A 15,574-nucleotide genomic window follows, 5' to 3' on the forward strand; every position below is an offset into this window, starting at 1 on the left:
GATCTGTTGTTGATGACCTCTCCTAAGTAGTGTACAACCCTTTTATATTAAAGGGATGTGGGAAGAAAAGGAATGATTTTAATAATTAATCTTGCATAAGTAGAAGAAAAACGTGTGCCCCTTCCTGCTGACTCTTTCGTAGAGATCTGGATGAGGATATACTTTGGTTTGTCCTGTGTCTGTTGCTGACAGTGTATAGATGTCAGGAAGTTAAGTGTGATTTCTAAACCTATATTTACTGGTGATATCTTATTTGTTTCAGGCCCTGGGATGAATCCTCCGATCTCTTTGCATTTAAATTTAAGTTCTGCACAAAGTCCAATAGGAAACATTGGTCTCCAAGGACAGGCGCCACTCTCCCATGAACCTCCCAATTCAATGCTCAGTTCACCTGGTGCACCTATGCACCCATCAATTAACCCTATTCAGACACCTTTGATGATTCCTGCTGTGACACAGGACTCTTGCTGTCCTGGTCCGCAAATGATGTCCTCCAACCCAATGGTCTTCCCACCACGACTCCAGCCTGGGCCACCACATAATCCACCTTTACAACAAGGAGGTGGAAATAACATCATGCATCAAAACTATCCAGATGAAACACCAAATCAACCTCGCCTGCCACCCAGGATATCTGAACCGTATGGCCCTGGTCTTTCTGCCGTTCTTACAGACCCAGAGCTAGGAGAAGTAATTCGGCCATCACCCAGTGGCATACCTGAATTTGACTTGTCCCGTATCATGCCATCTGAAAAGCCAAGCAGCACTCTGCAGTACTTTCCCAAGGGGAGTACCCAACCCTCAAAACCACATCCTGCTAATATGCATCTCCTTGGCCTCCAGAATATGATGGTTGAGCAACATTCAGGTCGTTCAGGCCCAAGTCTTCCAGGCCCACAGAGAGCCCTGGGAATTCCACCTTTGCACCCTATGGGTAGGACAGGAATGGCGCCTCCATCTCAGACAGCTCAACAGAACTTCATGTTAATGAAGCAGCGGAGTGTGTCCGGAGAGATGTACACCCAAAGTTCCAGTATGTTGTCACCACAGGGTGCTCTTGGTGGGCATTTGCATGGACAACAAAGCATGATGGTTGGACACCAAATGAGACCGCGTAGTATATCCTTGGATACATACATCCCAGGAGCAGGACACTTACCATTTTAGTGTCAGAGACTCACTAGCACCAACCTAGATCTTCCTTCCATGATTCCATTTAAAGATGGCTCTCGCGGCTAAACAGTTTATAGTGGCTTCCTTGGATAAAAATCACATTTCTGTGTCAGAAATTATAAAGCAAAGAAAATGTTAGAGCTTGTCCAATTCTGATGAGTGTCCTGAGCTGCAGTGTATGTTATAATTGAAGAAGGACTCGTGTATTTTCCACGCAATCCCTTTTGAAAGAGAAGATCATAGCTCATTTTGGCTTTGGTTTATACCAGCATTTCTTTTTCCGGAAAGTCCTAGCAGATTAAGATAGTATGTCCTTCTTGAAAGGAGAACTGTGGGGACTGTTACTTGTAAAATTCACCATTTTTCAAAAGATGAGCAAGCACAAAAACATTTTTCTGTAATAAAACTGTGTGAATTGTTGGCTTTTTCGATAATTCTATACTTCGTGGTCATCTCAGAGCAGTTATTGGTAGCACATTGCTTGGATTTGTCATCGATGTACAGTTGGTGGTGGTTGACCACTGTGCCACTGCTTGCTAGTACAACATAGCAGTAGGGCTAGGAAGGTTATGTGCCAGTCCATCACTTAATGATTGTGCTTGGCTATTTGTCAGTGCCACATCCTCTCCCATTAGTCACTGGCCTCCATGCGGTTTTGGAAAAGATGGACTGAGCTGCATGCAGCTTTCCTACCACTGCTATTATTTGGTTCTGTTGATCATGAGCGATCAGTCCCCCAGCGATTGGGCATTAATGGCAGATTCTTGAGGTATGGGCCATCAATGTCTAGTTTGAAACAACACCATTAATCATAATTAAGCCATAGTTTAATTTGATCCATTGTTCCCAATTGTCTAATTCCTTCAAAGTCTCTATAAAACTATTCTTCATATATTATTCATCATTTTCCAATTTTTACCAATAATGTTTCCATTTTTAATATTCTTATCTCATACCCATATACATTTCAGTCCTCAATTCTTGCTTGGTAGATCACAGCCTGCTTTGGTGCTCAGTTGTTGTACGCTTTTAGAGAATTTTGGATAAAATACAATGCAATGTTTAGCATATAAACTGTTTCTACCCATATTGTATTGCTGTAGATTTTTACCTTCTGTTTTTTTTTTCAATATCTGCTTGCAGGTGAAATGCTTTATTGGAAATGCTGTATGTTCCCTTGCTCTAATTTTGTCTTGTCATTTCCATGGTTCATTCTTCTTTCTCTACCATTTCTTTGTCACCTTCATTATCTGGCCCCCTTGTGTTTATGAGAACCTGTCATTAGGTCAGCTTCTTTAGAGCAGGGGTGCACAACTTTTTTGAGGGGGTCTTTGGTCATTTCTGCTCCTTCAAGGGGCCACAATAAAACATTTGATGCTTAAAATGTGAGACCTCTGGGGTGGTTTGAGCACAAATCATCATTTTTTTTACTTTCTTTTTTGGGGTTGGATTTCACTGTGGATTCATCACATGATTGTATGTACTATATCACAATGGGAGCCAAGTGATTATGACCTGCTCTTCCCCAGTTTACTATGAAAGTGGAGTCTTGTTCAGTTGTTGGGAGATGATAGGACTGTCTTGTGCCACAAGAAGTCAGGGGCTTTTCTCTATGTACTTTTTACAGTGTGTGTGGTACAGTAATATTGTTTTCCTTGCCTGGGAGAACTCCACATCCACAGTCAAATCTGGTGTCAACCATTCCCACCCCAACCTCAGTACTATGTGTGCTGGGCGCATAAGAGTCATTGTCAGGGTGCTCTTTTCATAGGTGATCCTGTTGCATTCCTTGCGATAGCCAGAAAATGCTCCTGACCTTCCCACCACATTGTCCTGCCCTTACTCGCATAGAGGAGTGCTCCAAGTAGTACCTGCTTGCCTTTTAGGTATGACCACAACCCTACAGGGCAGAAAATGCTTTCCAATACTCTTAAGTACTCTTCTTATTCTGGTGTCCTTTCCTTCCATATCTGAGTTTCATTTCTCACTTCTCCAAGTACTCTCTCTCTGTCTCTCCTCATGGTTTTATCTCTATTCTTCCTATCACGTATCATTTCCCACTTCAGGTGTAATATTGCCCTGCATATTCTCCTTCCAGTATCCCCACAATCATTAATCGTGGACTCTGCCTCCACAGGTCTTCTCTCTTCAAGTGTTACTCCTTTCCTCCAGGTATTATTTTTTTCCTCCCAGAGACCATCTGCCTTTTTCCATTTTTTCATTGACATCATCCATCTTCCTTAGGAATTTTCCCTGAATTACTTTTATTTTCCTTTTATAGGTCCTATAATTTTGGCAGGAAGAGCCAGCAGCAGGTCTTGACGGGGGACTATGGTGGCTCCTTTTGCTTTAGAACCAGAGTAGAGACTGGTTTTGTCATGTTCAACAATTTACAAGAGCGACAGGGCCACTTCCTGTGCTGCCTGGAGAATAGTTGTAATTCATGGAGCATCCTCCATTCTGGATGTACTATCACAAAGCTTATCGTCTACCTGTGTGATAATCTGTTTCTGTCCAGCAGGAAGGGGGCTGTAAGTAGAGACCATGGGGTTACAAGTTGGAGACCTCCGCTTTAGAGTGTTTGCACAATGCCCCATCAAATGTCATTTTGAAGGTGTGCTGCACCTACTACATGAATACCTGCGACCTCAATCATGTCTCCAAATGAAATAAGTCATGATCCACTTCCCGAAAGACAGTTCACGAATAAAAAATGTTTCATCTTGCCTCTTTTAGCTTTGTTGGTGGCTTAGATGCCTCAGAGTGCGGAGGTTCATTGATAGATAGCTTTTTTTTTTTTTTGAAGACCACCTGATCAGTGAGTCACATATGTAAAGTCTTCCATAATCATATAATTTTCCTCTTTTAGCATATTACTTTATAATACTTCTAAAGTGTTAGGCAATTTCAGCTAAGCCCGTACTGAACAGGAGCATCCATTGGTAGGCAACAATCTGTAATGAATTGTTCAGTGTCTTTCTACATGGTACTGCCACAGTTTGCTTCTCTAACAAGTGAGTCCAGTTGACGATTTCTGGATAAAGTAAAAGTGATCAGTCCTAAGATCTATCACTGACTACTGAGATCTAAACGACTTCTGGCTGCAATGGTAACACATGAAATGATCATCTATAGATTGATGGATTGGATTTGTATAGAACTGAAAAGCAAATCAGAGAAAGGCAATCTTAAAGCGATCCTATGGCCCAGAGGCAAATTTTATATTTGAGGAGTCTACCTGGTGGCTTCCTTTTATGCTCTAAAAATAGGGTCCTTTTTGTGTGATCACAGAGTGGCAACAATGCTCCCCGGACTAGCATATGCCCAGTGTGCTGGAGTAATCGGAGACCCGCCAACCTGCTTTCAGATTAGCCAATGCTGCTACAAGCATAAAGGAATGGCTCCTGATCATATTACTTCATGTTACCCATCACCTATTAGATTTTGTCCCTGAGCTGGAGGATATCATTTATGTTCCTGCATCAGGCTACCCTATAAATTAATGTCCATAGATATGGGAGTTGTACAGAACGCAGCCATTGCCCCATATCGCGGGCAGGGTCCTCCCTCCTTATGTACCCGTGTGCCTTGTTTTTTGCTCATGTTTAATGTATTTGTCTATATTTGCCCCGTATTTCTCATGTAAAGCGCCATGGAATAAATGGCGCTATAAAAATGAATAATAATAATATTACCGTGCTACCAGAACGACCGATCCAGGCCTCATCACCCTGCTCTAGTGTTTGACGTCAACATTTTGGCTGCAGAGAAATAAAACCCAGTGAATTTTCTAAACTCTGCTGTGAACCCTAAGGTTTTCAACTCCATGAGGCCCATGACCTTGTAACGCAATGTTAATATAACTTGAGATGTTCAAGTGTCTTGGTATTTTAGATCATGTGGTGTCTCCATTCATTGCCATCCACCATGTACTGAAAAGCCAAATGGAGTCATTAGCAGTAAGAACTGTTTCTGGTGAGAAGAAGCGGTGCAGTTGGTGCAGTGTAATGTCTCTGTACAGTGCTGTCTCTTCCTATGTATACATTTTTGTGAGTGTGGCTTTTTTTCTTTTTTCTTTTTTCTTTTTTTTATTAAAGCAGCTAAATGTGAAAACATTTTTGAAAATAATGTAAATACAGGTTATGAAATGTGGAAGTTGTATCTCGCGTCTTTAATCTTTGTACGCCATTTGACGATAAACAACAACGGCTAGAAATAGCAATCTCCAAAAATGATGAAAATCAACCAACCAGTTCATTGGCCACGTCAGTAATCTGTGGCCCTCTACTGGACTTCTTATTTTGATTAGACGGCATAGTACAACGTCACATGTGCATTATGCCACAATGATAACGCTACGCCAGGCCAACTAATCAAAACAGGAGCAGCTGGAGGCCTACATTTTTGTGACTTATACGTAAGAATTATGGTGTGGAAACTTTAGTGAATCGGGACTTGAGTTTTTTTACATCACTTTATATCCTAAATATTTAGTAAAATTAATTTCTTTCACCCATCCTCACAAAACCACCACTATCAGTATAGGTCACATGCTCAGCTCCCTCTTCATCATGCCCAATCATAGTGTTTATTCCTATAGCACCAGCATATTCTGCGGCAGTTTCCATTTCAGAGGGTATTTGTACAGACAATAAAGACGTAACAGAATAATACATAACTCAACAGATACCAATAAGAGTAAGGGCCCTGCTCGCAAGCTTACAATCTATGAGATGCATGCATAATGTACATACAGCATGTGATTGGGCATGTTGCCAGAGGAGTGGGCCGAGCACCACGTGACCTGTAGAATGGCAGATCTGTGATGATATAATTGGTTAGGTATCTTTATAAAAATAGATGACATTAGTATATAAAATGATTAAGAAAAACTCATTAAATACAAAGAGAGCCCTTATAAGAAGAGTGTATTCAAGATACAATTACAAGTACCATAACTTTGCGATCAATATAGTTTTAAGGTTGAAGGTAAACCTAATGTGTTGATTCAGAGGAAGGCAAACATGAGGCAGATGCTAATTGCCCCATATTAAGGGTAAAATTATTTCACGGCTCTCATGAGTAATGAAATACCTTATTACATTTACTTAAAATAAAAATATAGAGATACACACACTGTAAAGCTGTGTGTAAATAGCTCAAAATGTTAAATAGGATTTAAAAAAAAAAAAAAATACAGGCCATGACTCCCACCCTGGCTCCCTCTTTCACTGCTAATCCAGAGTCACAAGAACTAAAGAGACTCCACTCCTCACTGAAGTGCTCTCTGACACCTCACCCCAGTTCACATTGTGCCTAGTGTTAGTATCATCTCAGATCAGAGGAATGAGAGACCTCAAGATGGCAACTGCTATCACATTCCCAGATCTTGACTAACTAGCTTATGTGGATCTAATTTCTTTATCATGTGTATCCTCCTGTGTTTTGGAGGAACCCCAAATATACCCACCCTGAAACAACATATTGCACAGTTTTTCTGACATCCGTGATAAGATGTGCCCTTTTACCTTCACCTGGAGCTTCCCAGGCCTTGCACGGCAGCTTTCTTTGCTCCTTCAATCAGATTGTCTCCACATTGGCAAAACAGATGATTGACGTAAGTAAACAAGAATATTCATGCACAGTTTCCTTCACTTAGGCCAGGGTCACACTTACGTGTGTAATGTGAGAAACTTGCATCAATACCTGGGACCGGAGTGTGCGGCTTCATGTATTTCTATGCAGCTGAACGCTCTGGTCCCGAGTTCCGGCGACAGATTGATGCGAGAGACTCGAGTGGGTTTCTCTCATTACACACGCAAGTGTGACACTGGCCTTACATCAACAGTTGATACGTTGGGCTAAGCCCAAGATTCAATGACTTCTTATGCACAGGGACTATGTAAACTGCCACTTTGCCAGCAACCAACAGTCCTGATCTTGTGGGGTAGAAATAGCCATCAACATAACCCTAATGCGACGTGTTCTGTATTAAGAGGATTGCACACCCCTCGAGTGTGGCACCACGTTGGGCGCCAGCTGTTTTGCAGGGATTGTTGAGCAACTAGGCCTCACATCCATTATGGCCTTCCAGAATAGGATGGCCCTTGATATGAGCAGAAAAAGGAGGGGGTCTGCAAAATGATAGGGCCATACTATTCTGGAAGGCCATAATGGATGTGGGGCCTAGTTGCTCAACAATCCCTTTGAGGGCATCTCTGGTGTAGTTTACAAACCGCTGTTGATTGCAATACAGGTAATTGATCCAGACTACATTTTTGTTTGCTGTTATTGTGAGGAGCATGGATTCAAACCCTGCTTCTACTTGGTCTCTGGCTTTGAATTGACCAGGTACTCCCTGTGGGAACCCTATGGAGTTTATGTAAACATGGGGATCAAATGAACCCTCACACTCTCATCATCCATCTCAGCCACCTCTTGCTGGTTAGTCATTGATTTGACTAAAGCTTTCTTTAGTGTACCATTACACCCTGACAGCCAATATCTTTTTAGCCTTCACCCATGAGTGGTCAGAAATACACATGGACAGTGATGCCACAGGGTGGCCCAAAACAGACCGTGTTCAGCCAAGCTGTGACCACTGTCCTGGAGCCTTGGAAAATGACACATCCCATTGTCACACTCTAATACGTTGATGACCTTCTCCTGTGTGCAGACTCAAAACAAGCACAGAAAGAGTCAGTTTCCTTGCTCCAGTTCTTGGCACACACTGGATGCAACCAAAGACAAATTGCAGTTCTGCCAGGAAAGGGTTGTGTTACTAGGACACTGCATCTCACACCAAACAAAACACATAACTGAAGACAAAAAGCCGTGCAGAACATACCTCTGCCAACAAAGCCAACTCGGCTACAGTTCTTCCTTGGACTTGTGTCTTACTGCCGTCCTTGGATCCTTGATGCATCCCTACACATGCAACCTCCCTCGTTCTAGCCCCACTTTGGGAAAGATATACACCTTTTATATATCAAATTTTTTGGGAGTAACCAAGGGTGCATATCTTTATTTGATAGGTCAAACCGCAATCATTAGCTTTTATGTCAATAAGCTTTGAGCCATAATTATTGGCATACAAGGTAATGATTGCAGCTTGACCTATCAGATATGTGCCATTGGTTACTCCCAAGAGATTTGCAATATAAAGATGTATAACTTCCTCAAATAATTGCTTCTGCATTTGACATCAAGGATTATTAAAGGACAGGTGCTGCCCGATCGGTACACTGACGCCATTGCACAGTTCTGTGACCCTTCGTATTTGAGGGAGCGAGTGCTTGTCTAGGCCTGTGTGTACACAGTATAACAAATCAAAGGCCTGAAGTGTAGATACTGGTGCTGAAGGTGAGCCATCATACTATCAGTTGTTTTAAGGGCTTATCGTTTGTATCACACACAATCTGCATTTAGTCTAGGGAGGGAGAGTGACAGAATCCAGTATGTAGACTGGGGTTAGGCCTGTGTAGTTTGTTGGCAAGTATATAGCTGCAGTTTTTTTTGTGTGAGGGCTTAAAAAATGAAATATATTTTGATCTAATATGTGCTTTGAGATCCTTTTTGTGTTATATAACACACCCCAAAAAAAAACATTTTTCATGGGCTAAATTTCTCAGCCATAAATTATTCGGTAGTGTGGAGTAAATTTCTGTGATCTGTAAAACTGCTACAAAGCTTTTAATAATTTTGTAGTCCTTCATTTCTCAAACAGGCTGTGTTGCATGGTCTGTGAACAATTCTGCCATCACTGAAACTGAGAAAACGCATTGAAACATTTCTCTGGATTGAATTTGATTGTCATTCATACACATTTGCGTTTACTCTTATCTGTTACATTACGGTGGATTAAACTCACAAAAAACACTGCTGTAGGTGACTTTTTTTTCTTTTATTAAAAATAAACTTGGTTTCTAGAGACCTCGCAGTTACAAAGTGTGTAAGGCATGCGCTAAGGGAAGTGGAAGTACTGATGATGTTGTATGCAGATGTTGACATGGGGCAGGTGTGACTACGCCTGTTATGGGACAAGAAACACTTAGCCATGGCACAAAGGTTCCTGTCTCACTTTGCAGGGAGGCAGGGTACACCACTTCTGAAGCCAGAGCAGCCCGAACAGGTGCTCAGTTGGATAGCAGATAATTCTTCCAGCAGGCGTCATGGCACCACAGTCTTCCACCAGGTCCAGGCTCACCAGCCTAAAGTCTGGATCACTTAATCCTCCTTCCTCCCAGCATGTTGAGTCACATGAGACTAGTGATCCCACACTAGGACACTCCAATGAGCTCTCTTTGGAAAACATTATTTCTTGACTGTAGCCTCTCAATCTCCATGCCCCAAGAGGCACAGGAAGAAGGACATGCTGTTTAGTGATGCACAAACCTTAAAGCAACCACGGCCACAAGAACATGATGGTGGGGAATGTCAAATTTGGGATAAAGAGGAAGATTATGATGATACATAGTTGCCGCTAAGTCTTGGGTGAGGTGGTGGATGAAGAAGCTACAGAGCCAACCTGGGAAGCTGACAGGAAGAGGCGGTGTGGTGACCAGAGGGAGGAGGCAGACAACTGTTCTGCAGAGCATCGGCACTCCTTAATTTCTCCATCAAAAAGTTAGGTGTTCCCCAGTCTGGGACTTTTTTTTAAAGAGAGTTCTGAGTCAAAATGGCCATTTGCAACCTGTGGCATGCAAAGATCAGCAGGGGCCTGACCACTAAGAACCTAACCACCACCAGCATGATCAGGCACATATCATCTAAGCACTCAACTCCATGGGCAGAATGCATGGTTCTACAGTTGGTGCCATCGGGTGACACCACTGCCTCTTCCCCTATGCTAGGTGCTTCCCAATTCCCTGTCCAAAACACTGGTGCAGATGCCTCCTGCCCTACACCTATCCTTGCACATGACTTACTTATCAGGCACTTCCAAATCCTTGTCCCATCTTTCAGATGTCCTTACACCAGGCCTTAGAACGAAAAAGAAAGTTTCCAGCCACCTATCCACAGGCCCAAATGCTTAACCGGCACATTTTTTGGCTGCTTGCCATGGAAATGTTGCCATTTAGGCTGGTAGACACGGAGCATTTCCACCAACTCATGGCCACCGTCCCTCCGTACTTAGTCCCCAGCAGCCACTTTCTCCCGGTGTGGCGTCCCCGCCTTTTACCAGCACATGTCCAGGAACATCACCGTGCCCTTACCAATGCACTTACTGGCATTGTCCACTTGTGGCCAGGGAAGCTAAATTTCCCGGGCTGCACACTGGGTGAACATTGTGGAGGCTGGGGTCCAAGTCACACCGTGTGACAGCGCATGTGCTCCTGATGCAGAGGTTTGCTGGACCTACTTATATCAGGTTTTTCTCCACCTCCTACAGCAGTTCCTGCACCACCTCATGCTCCTACTCAACCTTCATCTCCAATGTGGCATCTCAGCACATCGTCCATATCAGCTGGAAGCTCTGCAGCACCTCAGCAAAGTGGTGACAGGCTCTGCTGAAGATAATTTGTTTAGGAGACAAAAAGCACACCGTGGCAGAGTTACTTAAAGAAATAACAGACCAGACTCATCTGTAGTTTTTGCTACTGAACCTCCAACCAGGCATGGTCTTGTGTGATAATCGGCGTAACGTGGCGGCCGTGAAGTATGGCAAGCTCACACATGTACCATGCTTGGCACAAATGCTCAACTTCTTAGTTCAGCGGTTTATGAAAACTTACCCAGATTTACCAGAGCTTCTGGTCAAGTTATGCCACCTCAGCTCCCATTTCCAAAGTCAGCTACAGCTGCCGCCGCTCTGGCAGTGCTGCAGCAGTGCATGCAACTGCCGACTCACCGACTAGTTTACAACGTCAGGCTGGAACTCCACACTACATATGCTGGCAAGGCTTTGTGAGATGAAGAGGTACGTGGTTGAGTACCAGCTCCAACACGCCTGTCAATATTCTGGTTACCCTCCTCACATAACAACTGAAGAGTGGGCATGTATGTGTGACAATTGTTTGGTTCTCCAAGACTTTGAGGACTCCACAAAGATAGTGGCGATGACACCATAGTCAGCGCAAATATCCTTCTGTGCTTACTTATACAGTTGCTGCTCACAATTAAACAGGAAGGTGTGTGTGCAGACCAGGTGGGCATGGTGGAAGACATAACACAGATTGAAGCCCGCCAAGCCTCATGTTATCTGCTCACCACGGATTGGGTAACAATGAGGAGGTGAACGCTGAGGAGGAACAGGAGCTGGTGGCTAGCGCAACAGAGGCTAGTAGCCACACATCCTTCTTCCTGTCTCCTACGTGGATGGTTTGAGGATGGGAATGAGGAGGAAGAGACGAAGGGGAAGGAGATGGAGTATAAACATTAAAAAAAACTAATCCAAAATAATAAAATGGTAATAAAGTTTTTTGCATAAGACTTTTTGTCCCTTTTAGAAAATATCTGCTTTTACAAAATATTTATATTTATACTTACCATATATACTCGAGTATAAGCCGAGAATTTCAGCCCATTTTTTTAGGCTGAAATTGCCCCTCTCGGCTTATACTCGAGTCATTCCCAGGGGTCGGCAGGGAAGGGGGAGAGGCAGCTGTTTAATAATACTCACCTGCTCCTGGCGCGGTTCCTGCAGGTCCTTGGTTCTCCTGCCGCTGACAGCTTCCTGTATTGAGCGGTCACATGGTGCCGCTCATTACAGTAATGAATATGGACCAGACTCCACTCCCATAGGGGTGGAGCCGCATATTCATAACTGTAATGAGCAGTACCATGTGACCGCTCAATACAGGAAGAAGCTGTCAGCGCCCGGAGAACCAGGGACCTGCAGGGACCGCGCCAGCAGGAGCAGGTGAGTATAACGGGACAGTGTGCTATATTCACCTGTCCCCCATTCCATCGTCGGCGCTGCTGTGTCTTCTGTGTCCTCTGCAGTGACGCTCAGGTCAGAGGGCGCGATGACGCAATTAGTGTGCGCGCCGCCCTCTGCCTGAAGAGTCAGTGCATAGGACGTGGAAGACACAGCGATGCCGACGGTGGAACAGGGGACAGGTGAATATAGCAAGTGCCGGGGGCCTGAGCGACGAGAGGTGAGTGTGATTTTTTTTATCGCAGGAACAGAATATGGGGCAAATATCTCTATGGAGCACCTTATGGGGCCATGTGCAGCGTTATATGGGGCAAACATTTCTATGGAGCATCTTATGGGGCCATGTGCAGCATTATATGGGGCAAATATCTTTATGGAGCATCTTATGGGGCCATGTGCAGCATTATATGGGGCAAATATTTCTATGGAGCATCTTATGGGGCCATGTGCAGCGTTATATGGGGCAAATATTTCTATGGAGCATCTTATGGGGCCATGTGCAGCATTATATGGGGGAAAATATCTCTATGGAGCATCTTATGGGGCCATAATCAGCATTTGTGCAGCACTATACGGGGCAAATGTGTCTATGGAGCATCTTATGAGGCCATAATCAGCATTTGTGCAGCATTACATGGGGGCAAATATCTCTATGGGACATCTTATGGGGCCATAATCAGCATTTGTGCAGCGTTATATGGGGCAACTGTGTCTATGGAGCATCTCATGGGGCCATAATCAGCATTTGTGCAGCATTGTATGGGGCAAATGTCTCTATGGAGCATCTTATGGGGGTCATAATCAACATTTGTGCAGCATTATATGGGGCATATTTTAATATGGAGCATCTTATGGGGCCCATCATAAACTGTATGGAGCATTATATGGGGCATATTTTGTATGGAGCATTATATGGGGCCCATCATGAACTATATGGAGCATTATATGGGGCTCCTGATTCAATATGGATATTCAAAAACACTTAACCTACTGATGTCTCAATTAATTTTACTTTTATCGGTATCTATTTTTATTTTTGACATTTACCGGTAGCTGCTGCATTTTCCACCCTAGGCTTATACTCGAGTCATTAAGTTTTCCCAGTTTTTTGTGGCAAAATTAGTGGTCTCGGCTTATACTCGAGTATATACGGTATATATATGGCTTTATGAAACTTTATGTATACTTTCTTAATAATAATAATAATAATCTTTATATAGCGCCAACATATTCCGCAGCGCTTTACAGTTTAACAGTTTCAAACACAACAGTCATAGGTAACAATGTTAACAATACAGTAATAAAGCAAAATAAGACAAAATAAGACGACCCTGCTCGTGAGAGCTTACAATCTACAATGAGGTGGGGAGATACAAAGTACAGGTGTGTATTTACAATGATGTATTTACAATGATGGTCCAGCCATCTTCAGGGGGTGTGGGGTGGATGGAGATAGTGAATGGGCTACACACACACACACAAACATAAAATGACTGATTAGGGAACGTGATAGGCCGCTCTGAACAAATGAGTTTTGAGCGAGCGCCTAAAACTATGCAAGTTGTGGATGGTCCTAATATCTTGGGGTAGAGCATTCCAGAGGATTGGCGCAGCACGGGAGAAGTCTTGGAGTCGGGAGTGGGAGGTACGGATTAGTGCAGAGGTTAGTCGAAAGTCGTTTTATGGAGATATGAAATATTTTCTTTTTGAATTTCGTATATGCCATTAGAAAAATATATAAAACATTTTTTTAATTGGATTTTATGTGGATTTTTAATGTTTAATGCTTAATTTAATGTTTGTAGTTTTTTAATGTTTATACTTTTATGTATGTAAAGCTCTGGATAAAGTTGGAGTGATATGGGTGTGTCTAAAAAGGCTTAAACCCTGGTATGGCACCCCCCAAAAAATGATATGCACTGACTTCCTTTATATATAAATAAAATGCACAAAGCAGTAATAGTTCTTATATATAATACCTGAAGAAGACTCATAAGAGTTGAAACGCGTTGTATGCTGTACTAATGAAACTTAGTTTTGGAATATATCATCGTATCTCACCCACTGTGTTCCGGGAGCGCACACCACCTGCCAGGTACGGACTGGGGCTGAAATTCAGCTCTGGCATTTGAAATCACACAGGCCCATGCTGTCCCAGTCCCCATGAACCAGGTGGAATATATTACTAATACTACCCTGGATGGAGGAAAGCAAGATTTACTACAAGACCAATATTTCTAATGATACCCGTGGCCTGCTGGGGTAAGTGATGGAGTCAGCAACTTTGTGCTCCGTCACAACTCTTAACAGTGTGGGTGTCTTGAGAACACCGATTCTGTTAACAACTTGGCAGACAAGGCAGCCCATGACCAGACAGGTCCTTCTGGCATTTGCCAGAATTGCCAGATGGCCAGTCCGGCCCTGCCACCTGGAGAAAAACTACACATGCAGCTTCCTATTGAAACACCTTGAGTGTTTTCACAAGTGCGCAGGATTGTGCTGCAAACCGTGAATAGGGGGCACAACAATTAATCCACACAGTGAAATTATAGACAAGTTTATAAAGACATCAAAAAGGTGAGTGTAAAATAGCACTTGTTTAACATACATTCAAATCTAGCTGCTGCACTTAGAATCTGCGCTCTCTCCCCTCTTTCCGTTTTTTTAATTTTATATCCAATGCTTCAATGTTTGCAAGTTAACAAACTGTATGGCCTGGTTTAATGTGTAATCAACATATCAGCAAACATCATTGTTCAGTGACGCTGCATCCTTGGTTTGCAAAGATAACAGAACAGTAAACTGTAGGAGCTGATATAAGGGGTAAATATCAACCATTCATCAATTTATAAATATCAATTCAACCTACAAGAAGAATCAACATAAAGAAAACAGTCTGTGCCTCCTAGCTTACTGAAAATAGACATCTGGATAACTAAGAAAAAATGCTGTGTCGTCACAACATTTAGGGTATGTGCACACGTCCGGATTTCTTGCAGAAATTTCCTGAAGAAAACCGGAAATTTTCTGCAAGAAATCCGCATTTTTTTTTTTGCGTTTTTTTTCCGTTTTTTTCGCGTTTTTTTAGCATTCTGCAAGCGTAATTAGCTTGCAGAATGCTAAAGTTTTCCAAGCGATCTGTAGCATCGCTTGGAAAACTGACTGACAGGTTGGTCACACTTGTCAAACATAGCGTTTGACAAGTGTGACCATCTTTTTACTATAGATGCTGCTTATGCAGCATCTATAGTAAAAGATAGAATGTTTAAAAATAATAAAAAAAATGGTTATACTCACCTGCAGGCGTCCGTTCCTATAAATGCCGGTGTGGTTCAGGACCTTCCATGACGTCGCGGTCACGTGAGCGGTCACATGACCGGTCTCGACCAATCACAAGACCGTGACGTCATCGCAGGTCCTTCACCGCACACCAGCTATAGAAACCAAAGCGGCAGCATGCAGCTGAGAGGCGGGAAGACATCGAAGGTGAGTATATGACTATTTTTTATTTTAATTCTTTTT

At 43.0% G+C, this 15,574-nt stretch overlaps 1 protein-coding gene across 2 annotated transcripts in view; it reads left to right on the forward strand.

The window, feature by feature from the left end:
• Positions 1 to 2,555, forward strand: part of BCL9L (BCL9 like) — a 64,443-nt gene extending 61,888 nt beyond the window's left edge. For both annotated transcript variants that reach the window (XM_077250459.1, XM_077250460.1), the window contains one exon: positions 263 to 2,555. In XM_077250459.1, coding sequence (XP_077106574.1) covers positions 263 to 1,167 — 905 coding nt within the window. In that variant the 3' untranslated portion in view covers positions 1,168 to 2,555. The remainder of the gene's footprint in view (positions 1 to 262) is intronic.
• Positions 2,556 to 15,574: the final 13,019 nt, after the last annotated feature.

The sequence above is a fragment of the Ranitomeya variabilis genome, chromosome 4 (genome assembly GCF_051348905.1).
Source record: "Ranitomeya variabilis isolate aRanVar5 chromosome 4, aRanVar5.hap1, whole genome shotgun sequence".
Lineage (NCBI taxonomy): Eukaryota > Metazoa > Chordata > Amphibia > Anura > Dendrobatidae > Ranitomeya > Ranitomeya variabilis.